Source organism: Cariama cristata, unplaced genomic scaffold, assembly GCF_000690535.1.
Source record: "Cariama cristata isolate BGI_N322 unplaced genomic scaffold, ASM69053v1 scaffold16030, whole genome shotgun sequence".
Classification (NCBI taxonomy): Eukaryota; Metazoa; Chordata; class Aves; order Cariamiformes; family Cariamidae; genus Cariama; species Cariama cristata.
In genome coordinates, this window is record NW_009596519.1 from 1 (window position 1) to 14,409 (window position 14,409).

A 14,409-nucleotide genomic window follows, 5' to 3' on the forward strand; every position below is an offset into this window, starting at 1 on the left:
AAACAAGTGATGCACAATACAACTGCTCAACACCCACTGATTGGTGCCCAGCCCATCCCTGAGCAGTGACCAGCCCCTCCCAGCCAACTGTCCCAGTTTCTATACTGACCATGATGTCCTATGGTATGGAATATCCCTTCAGCTTGTTGGGGTCAGCTGTCCTGGCTGTGCCCCCTCCCAGCTCCTTGTGCCCCTCCTCACTGGCAGAGCATGGGAAACTGAAAAGCCCTTGACTTAGGGTGAGCACTGCTCAGCAACAACTGAAACATCGGTGTGTTATCAATACGATTCTCATGCTAAATCCAAAAAACATAGCCCTGCAGCAGCTACTACGAAAAAAATTAACTCTATCCCAGCAGAAACCAGGACAATAGGAAAATCAAAACTGATTAAATAAATAAATACAGTCTGATGGAAACAGCACAAGTCCTCTTATTACATTATCTTGTGGTTTCAAAGGTCTGGTCTCTGAAGGTGAATATAAAAGTTTAGTATCTTCCTTATACATATTCCAGTATTTCCTTGGTCATCCAGCATAAGAGAGTAGTCAAGAATGCTTTAGCATCCCCCCAGAAGCTGGATTCTCAAATGCCAACTAGCAGATCAGGAATGAGCAGCCAAAGCTATAGCCAGCTGGAGGTTCTGCTTCACACAGGCAGTGAAAGCACACTGTAATCGTGGGTTAGTGTTTAGCTGCTCTGATAGGGCATTACATCTGACCCTTAAAAGTCATTTAAATACCAATGATCTTCAAATTCTGCAGTCACCATTCTGCACTTCATTCCTTTCCATCTGTATTCCAGGTAATGATGGGTCAATCCTGTTCTTTAAAGACCCAGCATCTTTGAACTTTGATACAGCTAAAAGGCATGCTAGAACCAGGTGTGCATCTTGCCTATTCAAGTTGTGCCCAAGCCACTCACTGGTAAGTTAATAACATGCAGAGTATGTTGTGAATCAACTCAACGCAGAAATACCGTATTTAAGGAATTTGTTTTGTCAAACCAAAACAGCCTGCTCATGTTTGTTTTTTTTTTCGAGTCAAGGGCAGAATTATCACTGACACCAGGCGAAACAGGAATTCAGTGACTCATCAAGGTTATACGATGTGTCAGTTTATATATGCAGCTGCAGTATGCTGACCATGACTGGCCTACCCACTGGCTCAGGAAACAGTGCAGCCATGTGAGCAACCAGCAGTCCACGGGCATGCAACTTTTTTGGAAGAAAAAGTGTATCAAAGAAAGCCCAGACAGGAGTTTTGGTTTATTTCCCCCCCCAACATACTTCATTGGCTGCTTGGTACAGTCAAAGTAGTAAAATAATTTCTCTGGACATTTATTTTTTGGGGTGTGGATGGAATCAACAAAGACCTGGTCGGCCTCATTTCATCATTTGCGTTCGTGCCTGGCTGCTGCAGGACGTAACACCTCGCTTTGTCTGGAAAGCGAGCAGGCATTCAGAACACATTACTCACAGGCTGCAGCTCCTGGCAGTGTCACCTTCATGCCACGTAACTTGCAGGTAAGAAACACTGCACAGTGACTGCGGCTGACGAGGGAACTCTCCAAAACCACTTGCCCCAACTCCTGCAATAGCCTGTTGATATCTACAGGGAGAGATCCTACATGAGCATAAGTGGCTCATGAACTGCGCCCGGTTGCTTTTAAGGATGAGAAGGACCATTACAGCAGCCTTGTGATTTGATTTTGCATCTGTCACAGAATGTGACAAATGGCCAAATTTTCCTTACTGGGGCTACTTGTTCCCTATGCTCCTCCTGCAACCAAGGGAGAAGGAGGGTCCTGTAGATGGCTACTAAGACGACTATCTCAAGCTGCTCTGGTAGCTAGCTTAACGTGCAAATACAATTAGTGTTCAAGTTACAACTGCAGAGAGTAACTTTCTGGTGCCTTCTCCAAATGTTTCTCACTCCAGTAACCTGTAATTCTGCTTCCAAGATCTCGGTGGGTTATGGCAGGTTGTGCTTGATCAAATGATTTAAAGAAATAGCAGGAGGCATGCAATAAGAACTTCCCCAGCATGTAATCGAATGATGGCTGCATCATTCTCCCTCTCAGCTGTCATCCCAGGGCCTGCCTTGTAAAGAGCATCCCTGGGCTTCAGTCAGTCATCAAGCTACAAAATTCTTTTTCATAATTTAAATCAAAATCTAGAGGAAATAAAAAATTAATATAATTTTTCATGCCAAACTCCCCAAGGTTCAGACAGGATTTCTCCTGGAAGTCTGAAAAGACTAACCACAAGGAGATATAATTTGGTCTGTTTATACTATATTAATTCCCCAATAATAAAAATTCAAGTAACAGAGCTCAGTATAGGGATTAGTTTTATTTTGCAGGAATTCAAGTGCAAATTCAGCTTTGCTTTTGTCAGATACAGTGTTAAAATTGGAAATAATAAAAAATCTGAAGCAGACACACTGCACATTTCTTTCATGGGTTATTTCTTGTGGAACAGCTGTTGATTTCTTTCTCTGCCTTCCAGATCCAAAGGCAAGCCTTAGTCAGGCTGCCAGACTCACAATCCATACACGCTCAAGATCTATCATTAGTGATTCTTCTGACAATGTAATCAGCTTACAAAAAAGTTGGCTGCCTTAACTAAAAGCTAAATTGATGATTCCCCTCTAAGAGAATATTATTTCTCCACGTATTCTATCTTGTAAGGTACATAAAAGACATACTATTATTTCCTTCCTAAAACAGCATCATAGAGTTTTCCAGTTCCCTTGACTTGAATCTCCCCAAAGCCAGCTGCCTCGAGGAGCTTGCTGTACTCTGATGCTGTTCGCTCTTTTCCTTCTGTCTGGACCAACATATTCATGGAATACAGTTGGGTTTCTAAAGGCCCACCTTTATCTTCATTCAGAAGCGATTCAACCAGCAGCACTCCACCGCCTGGTGGAATAAAGAGAAATAAAACACACGCTGAGCTCTGAGAACATGAGATATTTTTCAGCTGAGTTACTAGGCCAGATCCTAACCTACAGTTTCAGGAAGAAGCAGCCTCTATGTTAAGTCATATTTCAGCATCACAGAAGACAACGAAAGAGCAAAAGCATCAGAGCGTGCCTCTGCTCAGCTACCTAGGTACTGACGTACCAGGGCTGAAGGGGATGCTATGGCTGGATGGAAATTTCCCATTTCCCCCAGCTGAAATCCACAGGAGCTTACTGCTTTTGCTGAGAACCTGGATCCATAGGCAGTGTTTTCAAAACCCTGAGGGTTCAATGTGATGCTTAATGGGATTTTTACTATCATGTATGCACGTCTATCTAAACAAGACCCCAAATCCCTAATCCTTACACCTAAATGCCTTGAAACAGGAGTCCCTGTAGAGAAGACAACTAAAACTGAAAGCCAGATAAGGAGAACTTAGACCAGGCCCTATTTGGCTCAGCTGCACATAGCTGGCTTAGGAAAGCAAAAGGCTAAATCAAGAAACCCTTGCACTGAAACTCCGCCACCCAAATTGAGCATTGAGACTGGTGTGCTTCACGATACTGATAGGCGAGAGTCTCTCTGCTCTTCAAGAGCTCACACGTACCAGGCTTGCAAGCCTTATAGACTTTTGTTAGTAGTTGCCTGCATTTGTCATCATCCCAATCATGCAGTATTTTGGATAAAATATACAGTTCAGCTTCTGGAATTGAATCGTTAAAGAAGTCTCCTGTAAAGCAAGAATACATGTATTACACAAAACCCCCAAAACACAGAGGGCAGAGTTAAGCAAGTATTTTCAGTTCTGTCCAGTTCCAAAGACTCTGGGCTTGCTATGTCCATCACTCACATTAGACAGCAACAGAGTTACCAGGTAAAAGTCCTCTGTGGCGCTGCACAGGGGATTTTTGTTCTTGTTCAGTCTCAAGGTGTGAAATGTTTAAAAGCAGCAGCTCATCTTAAACAGCCTTTGATGCACAGGAAAGCATTTGAGTCTAAGTTCTTGCCAATGACAGGAATTCAGATTCATAAAGCGTTAAGGAGACAGTTTCTCATGGTTTCTGTCATGGAAAAAAGGAAAGAACTTTCCCTTATCTAAGTAAATTTTCAAAGACCTTCAGTAACCACAGACCTACATCATAAATCAATAAGGAAAATATACACATCTCACCTCCTAGCACTAGCTTAATCATCATGCCTTTTGTTTAGCACCTGGTGTACTGCACTCATATTTTTCTCTCTGCATCTTACTTTGTCATTTCTGCTCCCATTTCTTTGCACCACTGGTTTCTCCTGTGTTTCTCGATCTTTGTTTTTATACACTCCCTTCCATCTTCAAGGCTTCTTTCCTTTCTCTGAGCCTCAAGCAATATTAAGTCATTCCTACACTTGGAAGGTTTTTGTAAACATTAAAAATTAGATCACCCTACACTCATTTTCATCACAGATGGTGCAAAGGCCATGCAAGATCTACAGACTGGGCAACAGGAATATGGGCTACCTCACCCACATTCAAAGCCTGAAATACCTTAGGACTTGAAAGTCAATCAGTTGTGACCAGAGAAGGAAAACCCCTTGCTCAGAGCAGGCTTGGTATCCTGCACATCTGTCAGGAGGTCTGCACAGGAGAAAAGGGAGTGCTAGGAAGATTTATAATACGGCATGGCAGTTTTTCAAAATTGCAGGACTGTTTTTTTGTTAAAGTACCCTTGTTCTGAAGAAATCAAGTAGTTCTGTTCAGGAGTAAAGAGATTCTGGGTTGCTGAATAACTAAGTTGTGTCTCTGATAGAAGGCAGCTGCAGATGTGCAACTGGGACATCCCTGTGGTAGCAATGAACTGCAGACCCAGGCTGAGGAGGCTGCAGTCTGGGACACTCTGCCCAAATAAGGGGCAGCTGGAGACCTGAGTCTCCAGCATGGTACCTCTGAGCTGAGACAAGGGGCTCAGGAGCAACAGTTGTGAAAATGCCACACCGCTGTCCGTACCTACCTTCATGGAAAGCAATCCGACGCTCCTCAGGAGGAACAAACTTCTCTTTGGCCACTTGCACGACTTTCGGCAGGTCATAAATTGTGACCATGGAATTTGGGTACAAAGAAACACACTCATGGGCCAAAGCTCCTCCACCTCCTTTGGGAAGAGCAAAAGAAGGTCAGCGCTGACACAAAACCAACCTGTTCAGCAATATCCCCATGAAGTGATGCAGGCAATGATGCATTCAGCCTCATGGAAGCTGGCAAGGCACATTTGCTCCTCACATGTTGCTGAAAGGGAAGAGGCAGGACAGGAGAAGCCACTGTCTCCATTTGCTCTGTAGGAAGCTCCAGGGACCCTAGCACCCAGACCTATGGGATCAGCCCCAGCCCTTGCAGTTCTTATGCACGCCTTCACCTGTACGTGGGTCTTACATACCCAGACCCAGCTGTGGATGCTGGAAGGTGGGAAATGAAAAACAGAGCCACTAAATCAGGCACTGGGGAAGGAGTGATAGAGCCCACAAGGGAGCCTGACCCATCCCCTGAATCCTGGCAGTGCTCAGTAGTGCTGGGACAGCTGGGAGCTGCAGGGTAAGAGGCTGCAGACAAGATCCCAACGACTGACTGAAGGGCAACTGGTACCAGAAGAATGTATCAAGCAAGGCAAGAAAACATGCCAAGCTGCCACATACACAAGGGGATGGGCCACTACTCAGACAAATGAGACTGTAGAGAAAAACACTGAGCTTCCTAATGCTCTCGCCACTTTCACATTTCTCTTTTTAACTCAGCCAAGACAGTAAAATGCTCCCTTTATTGCTGAGATATGTCCTACTTTCCATTGTCTTGTCCATCATATAACGTAGGAGGGTTGGTTGGGTTTTTTTCAGAGCTTGTAAAAGAAGATAGTTCAGAGGCTTGTTAAAAAAGATCTACTGATGCTCACCTCCCAGGTCATAGATCTGCCTGAAAGGGGAAAGGTCAAATGCAGCAAGAACATCTCTGCCACATATACTCCATACTGAGTTCTGGCCAGCCATGAATTTCAGCATTTCTTCTTCTGATCTAGTAATACAAACAAACACAGCACAGAGAAAAGGTAACTTACAATGTCCTTGGTGATTCTTATCATAAAACTGTTATTATACATTTCAGCTTAAACACTAATCTCTGTTTTTATTGACAGAATATGTCTCTTTGCATATAAACCTACCCTGAGTCTTACTGTAGCAGAAGGGTACAGCTATGCATTTGTGCATTTAAATAGAGAATTGAGACTAGTGAATTCCAACAGTGTATTACACTGCTAATTCTTAGGCTTCCAAGGGATTTTTTTTCTTGCAGCTACCATTGCCTCTGTGCCAGAGACCTGTGATATGTTTTTCAAAATAGGAGATTATATACTTCTATTCAAAATATCAGTGTACCAGTAATGGATATTGCTGAGAAAGGAAAACGCTGCATGATGGTTCTGACGAGTGGGATTCTCACATCATCATATTTAATTGTCCTGAGCCATAATAAAAACATTAATTTTATCTACAACAAGAAAAATAAAATTTCTATAAATATACTAATGATTACCTGTACATTGCTCCAAAAGGGTCGTTAGATGAAATGCCAAAAGCTCTTTCATATTGGTTTCTTCCTTCTCTAAAATAGCAATCAGAAAAAAGCATATAAGTGTGGATTTCTTTCTCTTTTACCCCAAACACACCTCGGGGCTGTAGTTTCAGCCAGTTCATCACTGTGGAAGGTGCTCAACTTTGTACAGAATATATGTCAGCCTGTTTGTAACAGCTGTAAAGGCACCCTCATTTGCCACTCCAAAATACGTTGATGTATTTCTCAACCTTTCAGAAGAATGACTGGTTCTTTTCAAGGCCAGGTTGGGTGGGACTTTGAGCAACCTGAATGGAAGGTGTCCCTTCCGACGGGAAGGGAGGTTGGAAAGAGATCACCTTTAAGGTCCCTTCTAACCCTAACCATTCTATGATTCTATGACTTACAGGAACACATCTCAGGTAAAGCTACAAGACTGGTGCAATCACTGCCATCACACACACCATGTTTGATCATCAGTTGCATGAACTGGAACAAGTGAGACTCCAGCCCCATATTAAACTCCTCCTGTACACCTTTGCAACAGAACTATCCCTAGCTACCATTACTCATAGTTTACTCTGTTGATGCCTCCTCAAGTAAGAGCCACTGTAACGATCAAGTGCTTTCCTGAAGGTAAAACACACAGAAATCTGATTCCTAGATCATCTCTACCATCAGAAGGAAAAGGAAAACAAGAACACACACAAATGGAAAACAAAAAAACCAAGAGCACCTATTGGTCACGTTCACAGCCGAAATGATCTGGTGGTTTTTCTTTCTGAGAACCAGTCAGCATCTTCATTGTGCCCTTCCCCAGAAACACACCACTCAGAGCAGCCACACAGATGCCGCAAAGCAGTCAGCAAAAGACAGTGCACTACACTTCTCCTTACCTCACTACACTCCTCCTTACCTCACAGCATCAGCCAGGTAGTGCCAGCACAAGTAGACTGTATTGGAGTAATACATCATAATATGATACTGAGACTTGGGACTTGATTTTGTAAGGTAGATGTTGGAAATTTCTGTGTTTCTGTAGAGGGCTAAAGGGTGAAATAAATATATTTACTAACACATATGATACACCACCTTGCCAAGCCTATTGTATAGCATGGTTATTTATCACCAGAGGATGCCTATGTGACCAAAGACGCGACCACATTGCTTCTACAATCAATCCTTCCACTGCAATGAGTAGTGGGTGAGGGCTGCTGAAATGTGTGTTGCCCCATTCAATGGGAGTAAAGACTACCTACCTACACGTACTCCTGCACCAAACATTTATTTCAAGAATGGCAAGAGGAATGCCCTACGAGTGTCATCATAAGCTTCTGCTATCAGAGGAACCTTTTGGTATGTTCTATTTAAATGAGAAGCCCTTGCAGACAAATCTTTTTTCTGATCAACAAGGTCAGCAAGTGGGAGACAAGTCCCCAAAACAGCATGCCAACCACACCTACTCTTTCTCAGTTCACTAGGGCAGGACCTTCTGCAGATAGATAAATGCCTAAAGGACTCACAGAAACCTCCCCCACTTCCTCCAATGTATCTGCACTGGCATCACTCACGGGACTGGTATAAAAAGGGAATATAAAAAAATAGATCCTGCTCTCCCTAAACTCATTGGGCAACTGCTGTTAGCCCTAAAACAAGGCAAGGCAACACAAGCCAGAGCAGGGGACACAACTTGCAAGACTCTGGCTAGTCCTGGCCACAGATCCCTTCTGACCACGTGGACTCAACGTCTCTGATGCAAAGGCAAATTGACATCACCTCTCAGTTCAGATCAGTAACTTAACAAAATACTTTACACAGTGATAAAACTCCAAAGAAAAATGTGTTTTTAAATCATGCTGTTGCTCATCCACCCTGGCATTTTGTTTTAACGTTTAAAATCATGCCCACACCTTGGAGTTTTCTTGAGACCAGCTCTGCAGAGACCCTGAATATCTTCTCCAAGGTTACCTGAGGCTCTTGCACAAAGAAATTTAGGGATATGGATGGAGCCCTTCACCTGAGTTTTACTTTGCATCTTTAATCACGCTGACATTTGCTGCTTCTCTTTCACCTGAAGAGGGGATGGTGTTCCCAAGTGATTCTCTCCTCCTTCCAGCTACAGTAACTGGCCTAACACTATAGATATCACCTCTCCCCACACACCTTACCTCACTTTCAAAACCATTAGAGGTTTAAGCTTTTCAGTTTCTTCCCCTTCTGTCTTTATTACCTCCTTCTTGTGTCAGCTCTACTGCCAAGAGCTTCAATCCCACGCAGGCATCCAGCAGTCTTTCCATCCCCGTGGTGCTGGTACCCAAGTGCGCAGCAATGGCATCTGAAGACAGAGGCTCTCCTGACTCCAGCAGAAGATCAAACACCCCCAGCTCACAGGCAGTGAACATAACCTGGGCGTAAGGAAAGGCGGGAGTGATTAAGTGAAAGCACCAAAGCCTACCGCATTTCTAAACCTGCTTTGTTGGAGAAAATATACATATAATAATATTTTTTTTATGTAAAATCGTATTTCATATAAACAAGTCCAATGATTAAACTGAAGTTTCTCTGAACACTGAGAGCACCATACAGTGCTTGTAGTGCACCTTTTTTCATTTCTTTTCCTTTTCTGGCAAAGCCGGCTGATGTTTTTGGCTCATAAAGTTTCACATTTAGAGGTCAGGTTTTGGGTGTGAATATTCCTCCCTCTTCCTTAGTTTCAGAGCATGTTCTCACAGTCTCTCTTGCTTTTTGCCTGGAGACCACAAAGGCAAGACTGTGCGGTGGTAGATTTTTCTGTTGTTGTTTTTGTTCTTTAACTAAGGATCTAATTTATGCTCCAGTCAACCCTGCAGACTCTCCTGTGGCTTGAAGCAGTAGGGAGTATCCCACTGTATGGACGCTGTTTTCAGGGCCTGACTTTCATGACTACAGTGGTCTCCCTGAGGCAGGGAGGTTCCTCTTAGCCAAAAGGACTACCTCATTCGGGCCAGCAGAATTGCCCTGTCTTTTCATACAAAAAGTGTGTAACACCTCCAGGAACAATCCTCAACCTTCAATCAGACATATGTAACCATAACATTCTTCTTTAGCTGTACACACTCAAGTTTACAAGTATTAGCCTATTTCTCTGACCACACAAACACTCCCTGAACAGTAATAAAGGTATCAACTCAATTGACTGCCTGTATCTACAATGATTCAACAAAGTCCACGGGAAGCTCCTTTTACCCTCAGTAAGAACATGATTTAATCAAAGTTTAGATAGTTTCTCAAAAACATAGTACCAGTGTTAATTTGGAAAGCATTGGGCACTCCTCTTTCTCATTAAGCAAAAGGATTTTTCATTATCCATTTTTCCTCTCTACTGTCAGCTTTGCCTTTCAGGATTCTTAGGACACAGCATTCCTTCCATTACCATGTTGGCCAGAGGTGCAGCAAGGGACAATAGGAAAGGTAACTAAACAGTAAATGAGGAAAAAATCTCCACTGCACTGGATATTGTAATTTTATGCCCATGTGCTTACACACACAGAAAGGCAAATAACATCTGTAAACAATAAGGAAAGTGGAACTACCAGTTCTACCTTTGTGTCTTAATCAAATGCTGTTTGGAACAACAGTCATTACAGTAGACTCTTTCTTTCACCTGAAAAGAGGCAATACACAGAAGTTCTCAAGCTCAGCCTTCTATGTAATACATACAGACAAACAATGGGAGAGGGAAGGAAATTCTTTGAGAAGATACATGAAATGAAAATGGGAAGAAATCCCACCACCGAAGGAACCTTCCACATTTGAGGCAGTCAGACAGCAAGCCCTCAGCTATAAACTCCTGTGCTTTCTTATAAAGCCTCATGGGGAGACAAGGTCTGCTCATCCAAGCCTCCAAAGGCCAGAGAGGTCTCAATAAATGTTAGGTCTATCCTGAGGGGTAAGGTTGATTTCAAATCTTTTTTCTTTTCAAATTTCCTTCCTGCCTAGATAACCTGACTGGATGCTTTCGTAGGAGACGGTTTTCATTCCAAAGGCTTACATTCACAACCTAAAGTGAGATCCTTGAATACTTCTGTCTGCATACTCTATGCAAGACTGAGTTATATTTCTTACCTTTGAGACTAAAAATCCACTGTTGTATTGCAAGATGATTCGAGGGTACTGAAGGTCTTCTGTAGAACCCATCTTCTTTCTGGACTGAGGCACAGATTCTCTGGTCCTCTTAATTTAAATAAGCTTCTTTCCACCAGGCACAAAGCACACCAGCTGATCCACTTAATCTTCTTGCATCTGAGAAACACACTGGTTACAAAACCTGTTAGCTAAGTTATTTGGCTTCAATGCATCTTTCTATCAGGTTCAGCTGTTTCTTTGTCTCTTCCATCATCAAGTACAAGGCTAAAGAAGCAGGGCAGATTAAAGTTTGTATTGTCAGTTCAGCAGTTGGTTAACATGCTGGTACTTCAGAAGCACCTGAAAGCTCGTAACAAGCAAAGCAGAAATCAGTACAGAACAGCATCAAGAACCTGAGCTCAGTGCGATGCACCAGGAGTTCATAAACCAAAGTGGAGTCTTAGTCAGGGTTTGTTCAAAAGCAGCTCTTTTCCATCAGGCTGGCATTTTGATGCTGGAAGACTTCCCAAGAATAGAAATGCTTACATTTGTCAGTCAGCGCAATGACTTGACCCCAGAGGAAAGATGACAATTTGGCAACACAATTCTTCAAGTGAAATGTGGACATTCTCAGGGTCCAATATGCATGGATTTCAACTTTATGCAGAACATACCTCATAGGACTTTCATCAGAAAATTAAAACCCTGGATTACCTTCCTGAAACCTCTCTGCCCCACTGTCCATTGCTCCAGCTTGTAAGTGCCTCCCATCTTGCCTTTTTGGGCAGAAGCTGAACTCTCAGGTGAGAAAAGACCCTTTCCATCAAGGAAAGACTCACAGCTTTTATCTCACACATTTCATTACCCCTCAGGCAACAACATTAAATGAGACCTGACTTAGGTAATACAGTGATGGCAAAATGTTACAAAATACCTTTTAACCAACTTAAGGCAAAGTTACAGGGTTGTCATGGTTTAATCCTAGCCACCAACTAAGCACCACGCAGCCGCGCACTCACTCCTCCACCCAGCCCCCACAGCTGGTGGGATGGGGAGGAGAAAGAGAAAAAGGTAAAACTCGTGGCTTGAGATAAGAACAGTTTAATAATTGAAATAAAGTAAAATATGATAATAATAATTAATAATAATACTTGTAATGGAAAAGGAGATAATAAATAGAGAGAGAGAGGGGAATAAAACTCAAGACAAACGAGTGATGCATAAGACAACTGCTCACCACCCACTGACCGATCCCCGAGCAGTGATCAGCCCCTCCTGGCCAACTCCCCCAGTTTATATACTGGGAATGACTTTCTAGGGTATGGAATATCCTATGGAATATCCCTTTGGCCAGTTCAGGTCAGCTGTCCTGGCTGTGCTCCCTCCCAGCTCCTTGTGCACCTCCTCACTGGCAGAGCATGGGAAACTGAAAAGTCCTCAACTTAGAGTAAGCACTGCTTAGTAACAACTGAAACCTCAGTGTGTTATCAACGTTATTCTCATACTAAATCCAAAACACAGCACTGTACCAGCTACTAGGAAGAAAATTAACTCTATCCCAGCCAAAATCAGGACAAAGGTACAAGAGGCTCTGATAATAAAATGACCACACAGTTAATCAAACCCAATTGAAGTACTTTTTCAATTATGACTAAATCTGTTGAGGACACCAGAAGTAATCATCTAATGAGATTACTACCAGTAGTGAGATGCAGGGGAGGAGGGTTGCACATAACCCACACCAGACTGATGCAAAGCCACACATAGTGTGTTGCTGTTTCCAAGTAAATTGTTAGTGAGGCTTAGTCTAAGCTCCTTTTAAGCTACAAATGCGTTCATGAAGATGAAATTGCAATGGCTTGCTTTCTCTGAAAACCCCATCAAGGTTTTTGTCATAGTGCTTAGACCACGTGCAGGCTAAAGCTGTTACTTAACGGCATAGTTCTATTTTGGTGATGAATTTTTCTTTGCCTAAATGACTCACTACAGACAAATACTACATAAAAAATAATTACGTCATTTTTGCATAACATTTGAAAGAAAGAAGTGATCTACGAACAAAGCAGATTTAGTAAAATTAAAGTGTCTGCCAGTGAGAAATGGCAGATGACATTATTTTCACACATGCAACCTTCCTTATAACCAACAAGTACAAATCTCAGGGACGTGGCTACGATACTGAGTTTCAGTAATGCCAGTCTGGAAACAACTGTGCCTTCCTATCGTTATTAAGCCTCTAAGTATGCCTAGCTTATATTAGATGGCCTGGAAGTGCACAAAGATAATAGTTTGTGCCTCCTTTTTTTTTTTTTTAGAATCCTAAAAAGCCAAGATAATATCATACTTTCTCTTTGAAACAGAATATCCAGTTTTAACAAAATGCTCATTTTCTTCCTTATAAATTCTAATTCTTCTCATGTTTTACAATAGATGCATTTCCCTAGTAACATGACTATTGCTTCTGTCAGTTTTTGACACCAACTAATTTTATTTTTTTCATCACATATACCATTGCCAGACATTTGGAGCAGGCAGGAAATCTTGTATACCCAGCTCATTCTCTAAGCAAACTCTCCCTTCTCCTCAGTTTTCCTTATAGTAAAAACTCTGACTGAGAATGTCTTTTGAAGTCCATCACAAGCAATCCAGAGTTGGTCTTGGTTTAAATTTCTGGACTGCAAATAATGTCTCAAGAAATAATTCAACCAAATAGTCATGGAGATCTCTGTCAGAGGAAGGTCCCAGCAGATAAGAGGCACAGTCTCCCTGAGGACAGGCAGGTTCACTAGCTAAAAATGGTAGAGGATGCAACTTTAAAAAGAGAGATGCAAAAAGAAAACCAAGACAGACAGCACCTGAGACAGGCTCTCACATCAGAAATGACTTGTGCTCTGTCAAGCATCACAAAGGCAATCAGTGGACACGCAACTGCATTGCACAGGCCATTTTACACTTGCTAATCTGACAATCCTCTCCTCCATTTCTTCAAAAAGAGAGCTTCAGAAAGAAGCATTCCCATGGCTTGGCATGGGCAAGCACTCCTGAAGTCATTTTACCTGGTGGCTCACCTCAAATGTTTTTTACAGCCTTATGCTCTTTGCAATTGTGCTGGTTTTGGCTGGGACAGAGTTAATTTTCTTCACGGTAGCTGATATGGGGCTATGGTTTGGATTTGTGCTGAAAACAGCGTTGATAACACAGGGATGTTTTCGTTACTGCTCAGCAGTGCTTGCACAGAGCAAAGGCCTTTTCTGCCTCTCACCCCACCCCATCAGCGGGGAGGCTGGGGGGGGCACAAGGAGTTGGGAGGGGACACAGCTGGGACAGCTGACCCCAATGACCCAAGGGATATCCCATACCATACGATGTCATGCTCAGCGTATACAGCTGGGGGAAGAAGAAGAAAGGTGGGGGGGTACGTTCAGAGTGTTGGCGTTTGTCTTCCCAAGTAACTGTTACACATGATGGAGCCCTGCTTTCCTGGAGATGGCTGAATATCAGCCTGCCCATGGGAAGCAGTGAATTAATTCCTTGTTTTGCTTTGTTTGTGTGCATGGCCTTTGCTTTACCTATTACACTGCCTTTACCTCAACCCACGAGTTTTCTCACTTTTACTCTTCTGATTCTCTTCCCCATCCTGCTGGAGGGGAGTGAGCGAACAGCCGGGTGGGGCTGAGCTGCCAGCCGGGGTTAAACCATGACAGCAAGCCACGTCAGGTGCAGTGAGCAGAAGAGAAAGACTTTGTCAGCCCTTCCCTTTTC

At 42.9% G+C, this 14,409-nt stretch overlaps 1 protein-coding gene across 1 annotated transcript; it reads right to left on the reverse strand.

Moving 5' to 3' along the window:
• Nucleotides 1–2,709: 2,709 nt before the first annotated feature.
• On the reverse strand, nt 2,710–10,720 carry ASMT (acetylserotonin O-methyltransferase). Its single transcript, XM_009706535.1, has 8 exons — nt 10,648–10,720; nt 8,774–8,948; nt 7,460–7,589; nt 6,526–6,594; nt 5,888–6,006; nt 4,955–5,095; nt 3,571–3,693; nt 2,710–2,921 (listed from the first exon to the last, which is right to left on the reverse strand). Exons 1-8 carry the CDS (start codon nt 10,717–10,719, stop codon nt 2,710–2,712), a joined length of 1,041 nt encoding a protein of 346 aa, XP_009704837.1. The 5' UTR covers nt 10,720.
• Nucleotides 10,721–14,409: the final 3,689 nt, after the last annotated feature.

Excerpts from the sequence above, each read along its gene's own strand:
- ASMT (XM_009706535.1), bottom strand. The coding sequence starts at position 10,719 with ATGGGTTCTACAGAAGACCTTCAGTACCCTCGAATCATCTTGCAATAC. Across the intron at positions 5,096-5,887 it reads GCAGATCTATGACCTGGGAG|GAGGTGGAGGAGCTTTGGCC; the intron begins GTGAGCATCAGT and ends CTCTTCCCAAAG. Across the intron at positions 2,922-3,570 it reads CTATAAGGCTTGCAAGCCTG|GCGGTGGAGTGCTGCTGGTT; the intron begins GTACGTGTGAGC and ends TTATTCCACCAG.